At 45.2% G+C, this 18,199-nt stretch overlaps 1 protein-coding gene across 2 annotated transcripts in view; it reads right to left on the bottom strand.

Annotated features, from left to right (window-relative positions):
- LOC130366963 (uncharacterized) overlaps positions 1-18,199 on the bottom strand; it is a 49,139-nt gene that overhangs the window by 12,620 nt on the left and 18,320 nt on the right. For both annotated transcript variants that reach the window (XM_056569348.1, XM_056569349.1), the window contains exons 2-5: positions 15,867-16,052; positions 14,699-14,779; positions 7,190-7,384; positions 5,106-5,195 (exon numbers count right to left, since the gene is read on the bottom strand). In XM_056569348.1, the coding sequence (XP_056425323.1) occupies positions 5,106-5,195; positions 7,190-7,384; positions 14,699-14,779; positions 15,867-16,052 (552 nt within the window). The remainder of the gene's footprint in view (positions 1-5,105; positions 5,196-7,189; positions 7,385-14,698; positions 14,780-15,866; positions 16,053-18,199) is intronic.

Raw genomic sequence — 18,199 nt, forward strand, 5'->3', positions numbered from 1 at the left:
TGACATATTCTACTTTATGTTATTGGTAAAATTTCACTGATATTTGTATCCTTTCTTGGTAAAAAAATCTAAAAATTTCATGAAAATTTTGAAAATTTAGCATTTTTCTAACTTTGAAAGTCTCTGCTTGAAAGGAAAATGGATATTCCAAATAAATTACATATTGATTCACATATACAATATGTCTACTTTGTGTTTGCATAAAAAAATTTACAAGTTTTTACTTTTGGAAGACACCAGAGGGCTTCAAAGTTCCGCAGCAATTTTCCAATTTTTCTCAAGATTTTCAAAATCGTAATTTTTCAGGGCCCAGTTCAGGTTGGAAGTGGATTTTAAGGGTCTTCATATTAGATATACCCCATAAATGACCCCATTATAAAAACTGCACCCCCCAAAGTATTCAAAATGACATTCAGTAAGTGTTTTAACCCTTTACGTGTTTCACAGGAATAGCAGCAAAGTGAAGGAGAAAATTCTAAATCTTCATTTTTTACACTCGCATTTTCTTGTAGACCCAATTTTTGAATTTTTACAAGGGGTAAAAGGAGAGAAATCACCCTAAAATTTGTAACCCAATTTCTCTCGAGTAAGGAAATACCTCATATGCGTATGTAAAGTGTTCGGCGGGCGCAGTAGAGGGCTCAGAAGGGAAGGAGCGACAATGGGATTTTGGAGAGTGAGTTTTTCTGAAAGGGTTTTTGGGGGGCATGTCCCATTTAGGAAGCCCCTATGGTGCCAGAACAGTGGACCCCCCCACATGTGACCCCATTTTGGAAACTATAACCCTCATGGAATTTAATAAGGGGTGCAGTGAGCATTTACACCCCACTGGCGTTTGACAGATATTTGAAACAGTGGACTGTGCAAATCAAAAAATTTTTCATTTTCATTTTCCCAGACCACTGTTCCAAAAATCTGTCATACACCAGTGGGGTGTAAATGCTCACTGCACCCCTTATTAAATTCTGTGAGGGGTTTAGTTTCCAAAATGGGGTCACATATGGATATTTATTGTTTTGCGTTTGTCAGAACTGCTGTAACAATCAGCCACCCCTGTGCAAATCGCCTCAAATGTACATGGTGCATTCTCCCTTCTGGGCCTTGTTGTGCGCCCCCAGAGCACTTTGCGCCCACATATGGGGTATCTCCGTAGTCGGGAGAAATTGCGTTACAAATTTTGGGGGTCTTTTTTCCCTTTTACCTCTTGTGAAAATGAAAAGTATAGGGCAACACCAGCATGTCAGTGTAAAAAATTAATTTTTTTACACTAACATGCTGGTGTAGACCCCAACTTCACCTTTTCATAAGGGGTTAAAGAAGAAAAAGCCCCCCAAAATTTGTAAGGCAATTTCTCCCGAGTACGGCGATACCCCATATGTGTCCCAAAACTGTTGCCCTGAAATACGACAGGGCTCCAAAGTGAGAGAGCACATGCGCATTTGAGGCCTGAATTAGGGATTTGCATAGGGGTATTCTATGCCAATGATTCCCAAGCAGGGTGCCTCCAGCTGTTGCAAAACTCCCAGCATGCCGGGACAGTCAATGGCTGTCCGGCAATACTGGGAGTTATTATTTTGCAACAGCTGGAGGCTCCGTTTTGGAAACAGTAGCGTACCAGACGTTTTTCATTTTTTGGGGGGAGGGGGGCTGTGTAGGGGTATGTGTATATGTAGTGTTTTTTACTTTTTATTTTAGGTTAGTGTTAGTGTAGTGTAGTGTTTTTAGGGTACAGTCACATGGGCCGAGGTTCACAGCAAGTTTGCCGCTGGAAGTTTGAGCTGTAGCGCAAAATTTGCGCCATCTCAAACTTGCAGCACTCACTGTAAACCTCCGCCCATGTGAGTGTACCCTGTACATTCACATTGGGGGGGGGGCAAACATCCAGCTGTTGCAAACTCCGAGCATGCCCTTTGGCTGTCCGTGCATGCTGGGAGTTGTAGTTTTGCAACAGCTGGAGGAACTCTGGTTTGGAAACACTAAGTTAAGTAATAAACTTTCAAGTGTTTTGCAACCAAACTTAGTGTTTCCAAACCAGTGTGCCTCCAGCTGTTGCAAAACTACAACTCCCAGCATGAATGGTCTGCCAGTGCATGCTGGGAGTTATAGTTTTGCAACAATTGCAACAGCTGGAGGCACTGAGGTAGGAAACGGACAATGTTTCCCAACTAGTGTGCCTCCAGTTGTTGCAAAACTACAACTCCCAGCATGCCCAGACTGCCCAGGCATGCTGGAAGTTGTAGTTCGGCAATATCTGAAGGATCAGATGTTGCCGAACTACAACTTCCAGCATGCTTGGGCAGTCTGGGCATGCTGGGAGTTGTAGTTTTGCAACATCTGGAGGTCCACAGTTTGGAGACCACTGTATAATGGTCTCCAATCTGTGCTCTTCCAGATGTTAGAGAACTACAACTCCCAGCATGCCTGGACAGACTGAGCATGCTGAGATTTGTAGTTTTGCAACATCTGGAAGAGCACAGATTGGAGACCATTATACAGTGGTCTCCAAACTGTGGACCTCCAGATGTTGCAAAACTACAACTCCCAGCATGCCCAGAAAGCCAAAGGCTGTCTGGGCATGCTGGGAGTTGCAGTTTTGAAACTCTCAGAGGCAGCAGTGAGATCGCTTTACGGCGATCTCACTGCTGCCAATGAAGATGCCGCACTGCTGCCGGAAACTCACCTCCGGGACGCAGCGCAGCCAGGACCGCATGGAGGACGCCGGGACCGCCGGGACCGCCGGGACCGCTCGGGACACCGCATGGCCGGGTAAGTGACGCCGGGGGACGGGTCAGGGACACTTAGCAGAGCGGTGTGTGTCCCGATCCCCGTGATCGGGACTCACACACCACGCTGCTAAGTATTTTCATAGCGAAACGCTGCTATCAGCTAGTCAGATTTGACTAGCTGATAGCAGCGATCGCTGGGGGGCGTGGGGGATGAAACCCCCTGTGGTCGCACGGTAAGATGGCTGGCTATCAGTGATAGCCACCATCTTTCCGGGCGCTGCGGGATGCCGCGAGTAGCGGCAGTAATGTTCATGACGTACCTGTATGTCATGGGTCGGGAACACCTTGCCACCCATGACGTACAGGTATGTCATAGGTCGGGAAGGGGTTAAAGTTGTCCTCTTTTGACCCCTATAACAATTAAATTTTTTTCTGAATACATATTTTTTTGCGCCTAGATCTGTAATTTTTGTTTTGATGGCACTTTTTGATTATTTTTATAATTTTTTTCTGGTATATGAAGGAATCAAAAATAAGCAATTCTGGACTTGTATTCTTTTACATGTATGCCATTGACCGCGTGATTCAATTAACATGATATAAAAATAGTAATAATAATAATAATAGTAGTAGTTAAGACAATTTTTAAAAATAATTTTTCCACTATTATTTATTTGCATACACTGTTTACTGCTGTGCTATAGCAGAGCATTGATCACTGTTATTGGCGCTTAAAGGGGTATTCCAGGATTTTTTTTTTATTTGACTATGCTACAGGGGCTATAAAGTTAGTGTAGTTCATAATATAGTCTGTACCTGTGTGTGACGGTGGTCTCGCAATTCTTATGTGATTTTTGCCCCAATATTTATTTTTAACAGCATACAAAATTACTCATGTCTAGGGATTTCCCAGGTTGCAGTGGGTCAAGACTGACATCACTGGTCAGTTGTGCAAAGGAATCTAGTCCTGCTTCAATGGGTGGAGAAACAGAGAGATAATTAAGCAACAGCTTTAGACACCCTGGTTAGAAAACTTATTTGTGCTGCAATGGGTGGGGTGGCTGATATGTAAGAGAGAGGAATGTAACATCTACAAGCATGGAACTATGGGATGTGTAGTTTAACAGACCAAACTCCAACAGGAAATACCCAGATAGCCTGGCAGGTATGAACTAAAATCACCTTATGGTGGATAACCCCTTTAATTACTGCAGGCTGCCATGGCTTCCTGTACTGAAGGAGCACCAATTGGAAAGCAAGGGACCTTCCACTGTCCTCTCAGCTGATCGGGATTGCTCAATTTCATGGCTGTGGTCCCGATCACCCCACTGAGCTAGCCAGGATAATTTTTTCCCTTTTTAGACAACGCCATCAACTTTTATCATGGCGTCCAAAGGCTTAATCAGCCTGCTCTGCCTTTTCTGGCATTAGCCGTGGGTTCAAGCTGCTAATAGCAATCGGAACCCACTAGGTATGAAGCACGCTTAACGGGAGTGGGACTAGGGCATACAGGTATGCTAACGGGGTTATCTAGAAATGGAAAAACACAGCTAATTTCTTTCAAAAACAATTCCATATCTGTCTTCAGGTTGGGTGTGGTTTTACAACCTGACTCTATTCACTTGAATGGAACTGAGCTGCAGAACCACACCCAACCAGGAGACAGACAGGGAGTTGTTTTTGATAGAAAGTAGCTGTTTTTTTCTATTCCTTGATAACCCCTTTAAGGTATTATGTTGGTAGCTAAATATAAAAACAAAAAAACAAAAAAAAAACATGCTTCATGCAAGGAGGGGGAAGGTGGGAAGGGTAGCGTAATATTAAAGGTAATCTGTCACCAGTGTTACCTGCACTATCTTGTCGGTACCGACAGATAGTGCAGGTGACACTGATAACAACGGTACTTACCTTGTCCCGTTCCATGGTGGAGATCTCCGGTAATCCTCTCCATTAGCTCCAGCTCCGGGCACCCGGCTTGGGGCATGGGCGGAGCTTAGTGACATCACCACTGCTACTCCTTGCTGGGTCCCGCTGCTAGAGAACAGCAGCGGTGAAGTCACTAAGCTCCGCCCATGCCCTAAGCCGGGGAGGAGCTGAACCTTAACGGAGAAGATAACTGGAGATCCCCGCCACGAAACGGGACAAGGTAAGTACCATTGTCATCAGTGTCACCTGCACTATCTGTAGGTACCGACAGGTTAATGCAGGTGACACTGGTGACAGATTTCTTTTAATGCTGACAAATCCTTTTTGCAAGATGTGGTCCGTCAAAATTATAAACCACATTGTATTAATGTTTCTAGGCTTACTAATCCTGCATGTATTTATAAATAATGAATTAAATTAATTAAATAATATGTAATTAAATATTTTGAGTACCTGCTTTCTGATGTGAAGCATTGCTTTCTCCGTGTGAACAATTGTTACCTTGATGTGACCCATTGGTTTTACCATGTAATCTATTGGTTTCTATGGAAATTAAATACATGATTTGTTACTGAAAAGTAAAGTTACACCACTTAGTGACTATATTGTAGAGACAGTAAGAAGACTTGCAAGTTTCTATGTATATATATATATATATATATATATATATCTATACAGATTAACCATAACCTCAAAGGGGTTTGCACGTGAATGAAAGAGATGGCATCCCAGCCATCTTAAGCCTCTTTTGCAGCTGGTGGTGATGATCAGCCAAGTCAACTATGTTATGCAATTTGCATTACTCCCATTGACATTAATAGGAGTGGTGCAAATGGCTTATCCCTGGGGCTACACCATTTGTACTCCTCCCATTAACGTCAACGTGGGTTCAAAATTGCATAACTCAACCAGCGTGGCTGTTTTTGTCACCCAATCATCTCTGCTGTTGGCATGGAGATGGCTATGCAGCCCTTTTTTAATTCATGGACAAAATTCTTTAAAGCAGGTGAAGTGAATAACCTGTCGCGGGATGAGATAAATTAGGCAGCAAGTAAACAATCAGTTCATGAAGTTGATGTGTTCGAAGCAGAAAAAATGGGCAAACATAAGGATCTGAGTGACTCTGACAAGGACTAAATTGTGTTGGCTACATGACTAGGTTAGAGCATCTCCAATATAGCAGGTCTTGTGTGGTGTTCTTGGTATGAAGTGGTTTGTACCTACAAAAACTGGACCAAGCAAGGACAACTGGGGAACTATTAAAGGAGTTCTCCGGGATAGAAAAACGTATGCCCTATCTTATGGATAGGGGATAAGTGTCAGATCCCCCCCCCCCCCCACGATCTGACACTCATAACCCACCCAGCATCCTGGTTCTCCTTCTAAGTAGAGTGTGTTGACCATCGCATGAAGCTGTGGCCGACCAGCCCCCTACATGCAGCTCTACGGGAGACTGGAGATTACCGAGTGCAGCACTCTCGTCTCTCTCCTAGAGATGCATGAAGGGGGCATGTCGACTACCGCTTTGTGCGTTGGTCAACATTCCCCAATCAGGAGGAAAGCCAGGGAGCCAGGCGAAAGATCACGGGAAGTCCCAGAGGTCGGACCCCCTGCGATCTGACACTTATGCTTAGGATGGGGAATAAGATTTTCTATCCCGGAGTACTCATTTAACAAAGTGACGGGTGGTCAAAACTAATTGATGTGCTTGTGGAATGGACTAATCCCACAAAAGAGATACTGTATGACATATTGATGAATAAGTTAATGCCAAATGCCTTTGAGAGGCCATCACATGTTGAAATTATCATATGTCGAGGCCATTGTAGGTCGGGGGTCACTGTATATGTATTACTGGGATAAAGAGCATACCCTCAGAAAATCTGCAGCATTTTTGTACGCTTAAGGGTACGTTCACATATACAGGATCCTGCGCAGATGTAATGCACAGGATTTGTAACTGCCGATCAGAAGCTGTGCTCAGTCATTTAGTTTACATTGAAATCTGTAGCAGAAAATCCTGCGCTTCAAATCTTCACAGAATACTGTATTTGTGAATAGACCATTAATCACTTTTATAGTGCTTTGGAATACTTAGTATTCTAATTAATTCCATAGTATTCCAATGCATTACTGCCTGTAAGAGTACAGCAAACAAACTATTGTAATGATCATGTCATGCAATGGTGGGCTGACAGAGGGAGTCTGTCAAATATCTTAAATGCTGTGCTTGCTTTTGACCACAGCATCTAAGGGGTTTAAACAGCCTGGATCCGACAATTCTCTGATGCCACCTGTTACAACGGGAGCCTGACTGTCAATCACTGACTTCTGTGGCCATTCTATTACATTGATGGCATGCCACCTCAACTCAAAGGCAGTAAATGATGTATATGTATGTACTGGTGTGTCAAGTGATGTTTAAATGTTTTCTTGTGGAAAAAAATATTAGGTTTTGTGTGATAAAAGAGAGAAAAGCATTATTCAATTGTGGCACAAGACATTTAATAATGAGGTTTTGTTGGCAGTATACTTACTGTTAGCACATCCAGCAGATAACTTAACCCAGCGAATGCCTGCACTGGAATCTTCACACTTAAGTACTCCATGGCGTCTATTTTGGCCCTGATCCTCACATAGAAAGCTGTAATGAAGTTCTTGTCCAACTAGAAATTCTGATTCTGACAAATCTAGTTTTGCATTTATTACGATTGGCGGAGAAGCACAGCCATCTGCAGAGAAAATAAATGTTAGACTTTATCTGTATTTATAATGAATGCAGTGTCATGAGACTCAGGACCGATTAACAGCATGACTACTGAGTAAGAGCCCCTAGTTGTGGATGTGGAGAGGTTAGGACCTGATGTAGATGAGGCAGCTACACTCATTGACAAAAAAAACGCACCAAGTTGAAATCAAATGAAAACTTTATATTTGTGAGGGTAATGGTAATACATATAAGTGATTACAATATTAGAGCAAAAGGATAAGTTTATTGGGGAAACCTTACAAAGGAGTCTAGAACCCTATTGGGCCACCTCCAGCCTGGGTACAAGAAGAGATTCAGTTGGGAATGGAGGTGTACAGGCATGGGCACTTCTGCCATGAAGCCACTTGTGTTAGTAGGAGGGATGGCACAATTTAACCCCTTACTGACCCATACTGAACAGCATGGCTCTGGTGGGGTATTATGGTGCACGCTTAGAAGCCAGGCCAACACCATACCAGCAGCTGACCCATTCTGGTCATTTAACTCTTTAAATTTCACAATCAATAGAACAGTTTTTAGTGCACATCCTTGGCGTCTAGTGGTCTGAACAGCACCCCCATAATGTAATTGCAGGTTGACGATCGGTGGTCAGGGCAACTCAGGGTCTGTTCTATGCCTTGGCGCCTGCTGTGACTATTAATACAGCCTGCCCATGACAAGCTTTACTAATAGAGCACTGATCTAATAGCTCAATGTAATGCATATGTATTACATTAATCTATATAAGCAATGTAATGATTGCTTCTCAAAGGCCCCTAGGGAGGGCTAAAACAGTGTAAAAGTGATAAAATTCACCCTTAATAAAAAAAAAAAAAATTTTCCCCCTTTACAGATGAAAAAAATACATCAATGGAGAAAAACAGACATGGTCACACATCTACATTTTGCACAAAGATCCAGTGGTTCTCAGCATATATACAAAACTAACAGGTAGCTTGCCTTGTCATGGTCACCTGTGTGTAGCGAGTCCCTAACATAAAATAGCGTGGTGCTAAGAACCAACAGCCACTGCCATTACACCATTGCCCATAGGGGGAACAGTTCATTGGCAGAGCAGCAACAACACTGCCTGTCCTAGCCCCATGCTCTGGGCCACGCCACCCCAAAGACACAGCACATGCCAACAATGGCCACCACACCAGTGCAAACAGATGACAAAGCTCACTGACCATGTACTTCCACTCAAAGGACTGAGAGACTGCCAGGAACAGAGCCCTTTTGCCGTATCCTGCCATTAAAATAGGCCTAGGCTGAGTGGGTGAGGCAGAGCTGACCAAGCGAAACAAAAATGAAAGAAAAACAAACATGATTGCAAATCTACTCATCTACACATTTACACATCTACTCATCTGCACATCTATTCCGCATATATACAGGCATCAAGTCCTGGGGAAAAAGGTGAGGGAACGCACCCAAGATTTCCACTCAAGGGCTGGCCCTGCAGGACTCCTGCTAATGGGAACAGTGTTCCTGCTGTGGAAAAAGCGCAGGAAATCAGTGCCCATGCGTTCCTGCAGGACTTGAGCCCTACATATATATCTAAATACAACTAACAGAACATTAGTGTACATTATGATCATAATGTTCAAGCCCACTAGCCACATAACGGCCACCTGTGTGTAGCAGGTACCTAACATAAAATGGTGTGGTGCTGAGTAGCAAATACCACCACCGTGATGCCAATGCCCATGAGAAGAACAGCTGAATGGTAGAGCAGCCCTAATGCTGCCTAACACAGCCCCAGGCTACAGACAGGGTGCCAATAGCAGCAACGGATGCCCCAGATGCCCCATAAAAAATAAAAAACTCCAAAACATTTTGATATTGCTCCATGCGGAATAGTCTACTATTACTATTACATTGCTGATCCTGCACGGTTAAAAGCAGAATTGAGGAGCTTTCCAAGAGGCCTCACTACTTGAACCCGACTGTCATTGGATCCCACACAGAACTTGAATTTGTTTCCAAAAACAATATGATTCCTGTTCGTAGCACTCCAGGTTTGACTTTTTTATGCCAAAAACAAAGGCTACAGTGGCTGACTAAGAATGACAGGACACATAATGGGTTTTGTGACGCCAAATTTCCTTCTGCTAAGTGCCTGGAAATGGCCTGCGCAAAAACAGAAGTTTGTAGTTAAGGTACTACATGTATCCGGATGGTGAACAAGAAGACTGAGGCATCTGCTTCTGATTGTAGGTAGATCAAACGATCCTCTTTACTGGTGGTCTGTCTGGGCCATTGTTAAGCCTAGCGCTCCGGGTCCCCGCTCCTCCCCGGAGCGCTCACGGCGTCTCTCTCCCCGCAGCGCCCGGTCAGTCCCGCTGACCGGGAGCGCTGCACTGTCATGGCCGTCGGGGATGCGATTCGCACAGCGGGACGCGCCCGCTCGCGAATCGCATCCCAGGTCACTTACCCGTCCCGGTCCCCTGCTGTCATGTGCTGGCGCGCGCGGCTCCGCTCTCTAGGGCGCGCGCGCGCCAGCTCTCTGAGACTTAAAGGGCCAGTGCACCAATGATTGGTGCCTGGCCCAATTAGCTTAATTGGCTCCCACCTGCTCCCAGACTATATCTGCTCACTGCCCCTGCACTCCCTTGCCGGATCTTGTTGCCTTGTGCCAGTGAAAGCGTTTAGTGTGTCCAAAGCCTGTGTTACCTGAACTTCTGCTATCCATCTTGACTACGAACCTTGCCGCCTGCCCCGACCTTCTGCTACGTCTGACCTTGCCTCTGCCTAGTCCTTCTGTCCCACGCCTTCTCAGCAGTCAGCGAGGTTGAGCCGTTGCTAGTGGATACGACCTGGTTGCTACTGCCGCAGCAAGACCATCCCGCTTTGCGGCGGGCTCTGGTGAACACCAGTAGCCTCTTAGAACCGGTCCACTAGCACGGTCCACGCCAATCCCTCGCTGACACAGAGGATCCACTACCTGGAAGCCGAATCGTGACAGTAGATCCGGCCATGGATCCCGCTGAGGTGCCGCTGCCAAGTCTCGCTGACCTTACCACGGTGGTCGCTCAGCAATCGCAGCAAATTGCCCAACAAGGACAGCAGCTGTCGCAGTTGACCGCCACGTTACAGCAACTTCTGCCTCTGCTACAGCAGCAACCATCTCCTCCGCCAGCTCCTGCACCTCCTCCGCAGCGAGTGGCCGCTCCTAGCCTCCGCTTGTCCCTGCCGGACAAATTTGATGGGGACTCCAGACTCTGCCGTGGATTTTTGTCTCAGTGTTCCCTGCATATGGAGATGTTGTCGGACTTGTTTCCTACAGAACGGTCTAAGGTGGCGTTCGTAGTGAGCCTTCTTTCAGGAAAGGCCTTGTCTTGGGCCACACCGCTCTGGGACCGCAATGATCCTGCCACAGCCACAGTCCAGTCCTTCTTCGCTGAAGTCCGGAGTGTCTTCGAGGAACCAGCCCGAGCTTCTTCTGCCGAGACTGCCCTGCTGAACCTGGTCCAGGGTAATTCTTCAGTGGGCGAGTACGCCATCCAATTTCGTACTCTTGCTTCTGAATTATCATGGAATAATGAGGCTCTCTGCGCGACCTTTAAAAAAGGCCTATCCAGTCGCATCAAGGATGTGCTGGCCGCACGAGAGATTCCTGCCAACCTGCAAGAACTTATCCATTTGGCCACCCGCATTGACATGCGTTTTTCTGAGAGACATCAGGAGCTCCGCCAGGAAAAAGACTTAGATCTCTGGGCACCTCTCCCACAGCATCCTTTGCAGTCTACGCCTGGGCCTCCCGCTGAGGAGGCCATGCAAGTGGATCGGTCTCGCCTGACCCAGGAAGAGAGGAATCGCCGTAGGGAAGAAAATCTCTGTCTGTACTGTGCCAGTACCGAGCATTTTTTGGTGGATTGCCCTATCCGTCCTCCACGTCTGGGAAACGCACGCACGCACCCAGCTCACGTGGGTGTGGCGTCTCTTGGTTCTAAGTCTGCTTCTCCACGTCTCACGGTGCCCGTGCGGATTTCTCCTTCAGCCAACTCCTCCCTCTCAGCCGTGGCCTGCTTGGACTCTGGTGCCTCTGGGAATTTTATTTTGGAGTCGTTTGTGAATAAATTCCGCATCCCGGTGACCCGTCTCGTCAAGCCGCTCTACATTTCCGCGGTCAATGGAGTCAGACTGGATTGCACCGTGCGTTACCGCACAGAACCCCTCCTGATGTGTATTGGACCCCACCACGAAAGGATTGAGCTATTCGTCCTTCCCAACTGTACCTCTGAGGTCCTCCTCGGTCTGCCATGGCTCCGGCTTCATTCTCCCACCCTTGATTGGACCACCGGGGAGATCAAGAACTGGGACTCTGCCTGCCATAGGAAGTGCCTCTCCCCCCCTCCAGTCCCGTCAGGCAAGCCTCAGTGCCTCCTCATGGCCCCCGTCCTGGTGTCACACTGCCCCGTGCCAGGCTTCGCCCTCTGCCCTCCCTCCCCATTCCCACTCCTGCTGTACTGCCTGCCGTTGAGGAAACCCTCCATTCTTTCCCGGTGTCCTCATCCCAGGGGAGGCAGTTACCGGACAAAGAAAAGGGGAGACCTAAGGGGGGGGGTACTGTTACGCCTAGCGCTCCGGGTCCCCGCTCCTCCCCGGAGCGCTCACTGCGTCTCTCTCCCCGCAGCGCCCCGGTCAGTCCCGCTGACCGGGAGCGCTGCACTGTCATGGCCGTCGGGGATGCGATTCGCACAGCGTGACGCGCCCGCTCGCGAATCGCATCCCAGGTCACTTACCCGTCCCGGTCCCCTGCTGTCATGTGCTGGCGCGCGCGGCTCCGCTCTCTAGGGCGCGCGCGCGCCAGCTCTCTGAGACTTAAAGGGCCAGTGCACCAATGATTGGTGCCTGGCCCAATTAGCTTAATTGGCTCCCACCTGCTCCCAGACTATATCTGCTCACTGCCCCTGCACTCCCTTGCCGGATCTTGTTGCCTTGTGCCAGTGAAAGCGTTTAGTGTGTCCAAAGCCTATGTTACCTGAACTTCTGCTATCCATCTTGACTACGAACCTTGCCGCCTGCCCCGACCTTCTGCTACGGCTGACCTTGCCTCTGCCTAGTCCTTCTGTCCCACGCCTTCTCAGCAGTCAGCGAGGTTGAGCCGTTGCTAGTGGATACGACCTGGTTGCTACTGCCGCAGCAAGACCATCCCGCTTTGCGGCGGGCTCTGGTGAACACCAGTAGCCTCTTAGAACCGGTCCACTAGCACGGTCCACGCCAATCCCTCGCTGACACAGAGGATCCACTACCTGGAAGCCGAATCGTGACAGCCATCCAGGGTCTATTTGCCACGTAGTGCTCTCACTTTTCCCAACATGTCCTAACAACTTGCTCAAAACGGCTGAGAGGATGGGCAAGTTGTTGAAAGACCATCCTATTTCTCTTAGTCCAATAACACACCCCCTTATAAAGTCTATCAACTTGGCAAAATGTCTTAAAGTGTATAGTAGAGGCATGTCTAGCAGTCAACAATCTCTCACCTAGAGGTACATTGCCTATACATGTAAGTAGCCCCCTTTTTAGAGGGCAGTGGGCACTTTTACACCCTCTGGTGACAGGACCCTGTGTCTTTTTAGACCTCAATTGTAGTAAATCTTTGTGTCCTGGCATCCTGCTGCCCATGGTTTTGGTAGCATGAAACAGGTGACAGGTTTCTTTTAAAACCATAGGAGACGATGCTGTGATTACTGATGGGGGGAATGCTACATCGCTCTTAGGAAACTGCTGTGACCTTTGAAATAGAATTTATGGGAGAAGGTGAGAATTTACAAGAGAGAACTACACCTATTGCCTGACTGTGTGGTTTGGGGGTGTCAAAGGGTGATGAAGACCAGGTTTACAAACCCAGGTGCAGGATGTTCATCTTGTTTACAACTGAAGGACACATATGGAACACCCCAGAAGTAAGGGAAACACAAACACAAATTCACAGAAAGGCAAAGGCCCAACAAATATTGAAGGGCATCAGAATGAGAAGGAACCACTAGTCAGATAGCAGAAAATGTAGGTGCACAAACAAGTCTCAAGTACTGTCAGGACTGTTGGTCAGGATCATAGAAAGCAGAAAATAGTGAAAAGTGAAAAGAAGAGAATTCCTGACCTAAAATGACATGAGGATAAACAGTGGAGACTTACTTTAAGACAACACATTTTACCAAGTTAACATTATTCTAGGTACTTGACAATATAACCAGAGTGCATAGAGACTATACGGGGCTAGGTGGTTTTATGTATGTGTGGATATATGCAGGAGCAGTGGAGCTAGTAAGGGGTTAAATCAGGCTTCTCCTGGTGAAGCGTGTGTAGGGACAGGTTAGCCTGAGACAGCCAATAGGGTGTCAATGCCCCCTCCCACACTGGGTGTCATACCCCCCCCCCCAGACCCTCTTCACCCTTCCTCTTATTGCCCTGAAGCAAGTCTGTCCCATGGTTGGCGGTAGTTTCTTTGTGTCTTTTTTGTGTAAAGCCACAGCTGTCGTTTTTATAGAAGTAATCCGTGGTAAACAACATCTTGCCCACTGGGTGTCTGGTGGTCAGAATAACATTTCATTAGCTGCCAATTATGATGTTCCAAGTTCAGAAAAGCAGATAAAAGGGTTTTAAAAACTGGACGGTATATCTAGGTTTGTCTCCCTGCAGTCTTATTTACCCAGTGACTAAGGCTTACTAAATTCTTCATGTTCTTGGGAGGTCATTGTGGCTGACACCTTCAATACTGTTGTAATAAACAAGTATGATATACATGGAAGCAACATATACACAGTTAAGGGAAAACGGTCATCTGTTCACCCACACCAAAACTAATACAATGGGTTATAGTGGGGGTGTACAGGAGACCGATGAGGGGTTAATGTGTAATATATGTACCTGCAGCCCGGAGATCTGTCCCTGCAAATATCTTCTTCCATCTTCAGTAAATTGCGCTTGAGGTGGGCCCGTTGGCTCAATTTGAATATTCATTGTCAGGGGTCACGTGAGCGCTCAGTCGGCGCAGTGCTCACATGACCCCCGGCAATGAATATTCATATTGAGCCGGCGGGTCCGTCTCTAACGCGCAATTCAATGAAGATGGAAGAAGATCTTCGCAGGGACAGATCTCCGGGCTGCAGGAACCTATTTAGCCAATAATCCCTCATCAGTCTCCTGTTCCCCCCCACCATAACACCAATGTATTGGGTTTAGTGTGGGTGAACAGATGATCATTTTCATTTTTTAATGAAGGTAAACATTCGGTTTTAATAAAACACATGGAATAAATTCTAATACAAATTGCTATTATAATTTCTACCTTTTGGTATAGTGTCATTTGTTGATACTTCACATTCCACACTCTTTCTAATCTCTTCATTTGTAGGTGTGCCGTCATATTCTGAGATACAATGAAAAAATACAGTAAATGATAATTCCATTTGTGATGTTATTTACATTTAGTTTGGCTTTGTTATGGCTACATTATATAATAAGTATGGTAAACGCTAACTGCTAAGAATAAAATATCAGAGGATTACGGTGATATAAACTTCACAATTATATAGTGACCCAAAGCCAACATTATGCAGGAGGCAAAAGTGCAGCCAGCAAAGATGATAGTGCCCAGAAAATGGTGTAGATTCAGAATGGTAACATTGGCAGGACCTATCTTTAGGCATTTCCCTCAACAGATCTGGGTACATCTTAGCAGGGTTCATGTATACATACATTTTACTTAGACAGTCTGAATTATCCTCTAGTAAATATTTTTGTGGGAAAGTTTCCCTTCAAGCATTTTCTATAGTCAACTGCAGAAGACATTAGGTCATGCCCCCATATTGCATTATACAGTACTGACTAAAAACAAAACAAAAATAAAATAAAAAATAAAGAAAAAACACAGGCCACTTCCTAGAATGATATTGTATGATAGGTCAACAGCCTTCACCAAATAGCCCAATGCCCACTAACCTTACCATGTTGTGTTCTACATGTTCCACTTAGGCACAACTCTATTTCAAGTAAAAAAGTTGTTGTATGCTGCTATGAATCATTATGCATTATCTGTAACAGGATATCCGTGTGGAAGACAAAAGGTTTTTTTTGCCTGGCGCTGCTGCCAAGGTTAGGAATCAAGCTACCAAATTCCAAAGCTGTACTAAATGTTTCCTTCGTATTGTCACAAAGTTGCCAGCTGGGCAAAGACACTTGCACCTTGCTCAGGTCCGTCCAAAATGTACTTTTGCTTATTTGTAGTGGATCGCCTCAGGAAAGGTCATATCTCAGCCAAGGAGTAAAAGAATAAGTGTTTAGTGCCAAAACACCGTGTCAAGTTTGCATAAAAGGGGAAAAATATTGTACAGGTTTTGGAGTTGGTGGAATGATTTCTACCCTTGGCAGCTGCGTCCGGCAAATAAACCACCAGTTTTACCATTGGTCTTGTACACTGCAGTACGCAAACTGCTTGTCCTAAACTGATAACTTACTGAGACAATAACAGTTATCTGATTTCCACGTCTTAACTCCAGCGACGTTTACACACGAGTAAGAAAAGTAATCCTGAAGGCCAGCAAAGAGGCCATCGTCACATTTGTACTTCAGTTCTGTGTCAACCAGATACTTTTCAGCAGTAAAGTCAGTCATACTTGAGTCCTCGAGAAAGGGACATGTTTCTGTATAAAAAGAAACACAGAAAGACATTTAGTCATGTATAGTTAGTTATTATCCTGTTATCATTTATTTATAGAGCCATTTACAGAAATATACTTGTTATATAATGTAACAAGAATACCTGGTAAATGAGCAGAATAAGACATTGGGTGGACTTGAGTAAAAGGGTATGTTTACTCATTGGAAATTCAGCAAGGATTTTTCTTGTTGAATTTACACAGTGGCTCTGTGATATTCACCATGCTCCAGAATCGATGGTTATGCCCGTGGCAGTTTGCTATGGAGATAAATGTCATTTTGTGATTGCCCTGATGCCCACATTTCCCTTTTCCTGGTCCACTGCCTCTATCAGTTATTTGAGGGCTAAGCTCACATCTCATGGGACAATCTCTTTGCTGCTAAAGATTTTTTTGAGTATTTCCATTCCTGCACTCCCCCTGCCAGTTTGGTTATGGACACTCCCTCCTCTAGACCCCCATATTCAATCCAATCATGAAACATTCTCTATTTGTGGGAAAATGTAAAGTACTCCACCAGCCTGATATAACCTCATTTTCCTCCCCTCCCTCTATTTCATTCTCCCTTATTCCAACTGGCACAGAACTCTTCCACTGCATTTGCCACCTGGCATCTTAAAACCTTTCTTTGTCATATCACTTTCTTTCCATAGAAGGTGTGGCTCTCTTTCCTACCCTTCAGGTCTATTTTGACTTACCATATGGGGACCTCATTACACAATACAGTGATCCCTCAACTTACAATAGCCTCAACATACAAGGGTCTTTTCTGGACCATTGTAACTTGAAATCAGACTCAACATACAATGCTACAGACAGGCCAGATCCGTGAAACGTGTCAATGGCTGGAAGAACTGACCAATCAGAATGGGCATTCACTGGTAAAACATCTGTATTACTGAAGTGCATGCACTGACAGGCTGTCTGAAAACACCTCTCTACAGTATAGGGTGGTACTAAATGTTTTGTACTACTACACTATGCCACAGTTAGCTGCTCTTTTGCCTTTGGACACCAGGTAAGGACGGATCCATTTTACTTTTTTAGGACATTGTGTGTACTGTACAGGACCCTGAAGAAGCTCCTGTCCTCTACATAGACAGTGATTTACAGCTTCCAGCAGCTCTTTATTACTTTTATATGTAAGGACTTCCTTTATCTATATTAGTTATCTGCTTATATTTCTTTGATTCTCACTTTTTCCTATTTTCTGATGACATTTTGGTGGTTTAAGAACCAATTACCAGGCTTCTATAGCCTTATGGTCTCAACATACAATGGTTTCAACATACAATGGTCGTCCTGAAACCAATTAATATTGTAACTTGAGGGACCACTGTATACAAATCAAGAACTTTATTTCTTCCCTCCTGCATAACACCACATGTCCCCTAAATCTCTCTCCTTTTGAGCATAGATGCCACTCCGACCCCAATGCCTCTGGTCCTATTATTGGATTAGTTCTCTGTTCATTACGGTTTTAATGCACAAGGGCAACTGCATGGCTTCTGGTTTCTTATTGACCCACAACCTTTGGGAAGTCTTACTTATCTATTGATTACTTACCTCAAAAACAACTGATTACTTGCTTTCAAGAAAACTATTCTGAAAGCTTGGGGAAAAAAAAAGTACTTTAGACTTCATGGAAGTAAGTAGACGGCTAGACTATTATATGGTCAATAAGAAACTTGCAGCCCTCTCATGACCTCTCACTTCTCTGCAAAGTTGAACAGCCCTTCCTGATCAACCCAGACGACTACCGTCTACCTAACTATCGTCCCCCTCTATGTTCAGTCTCATCTTATCTTGTAGTCATGTCTCATCTTTGTCATTACCTTCAAAAAGTTACCTTTGAATTTGTATCTGTATACACTATGAAATTTGCACATTAATGAAGTACAAGGAGGATCTATTGCAGGTTTAAAACATTTTGGCATAGAAAAAATTGCAACCACAGAAGGCATGGACAGGCGAAAAGCTCTATTACAAAAAGAAGCCAGATGGATTCTTAGGACGAACACACAGGAGGGAGCCGGTCTGAATGATCGCCTGGACCTGAGCGGTTTTTCCTGAGAAGGCGCATATTATCCAAAAAGCTCTTTTTATTTGTGAAGGTTTCATCTGTATATGTT

This window comes from Hyla sarda, chromosome 4, assembly GCF_029499605.1.
Source record: "Hyla sarda isolate aHylSar1 chromosome 4, aHylSar1.hap1, whole genome shotgun sequence".
Lineage (NCBI taxonomy): Eukaryota > Metazoa > Chordata > Amphibia > Anura > Hylidae > Hyla > Hyla sarda.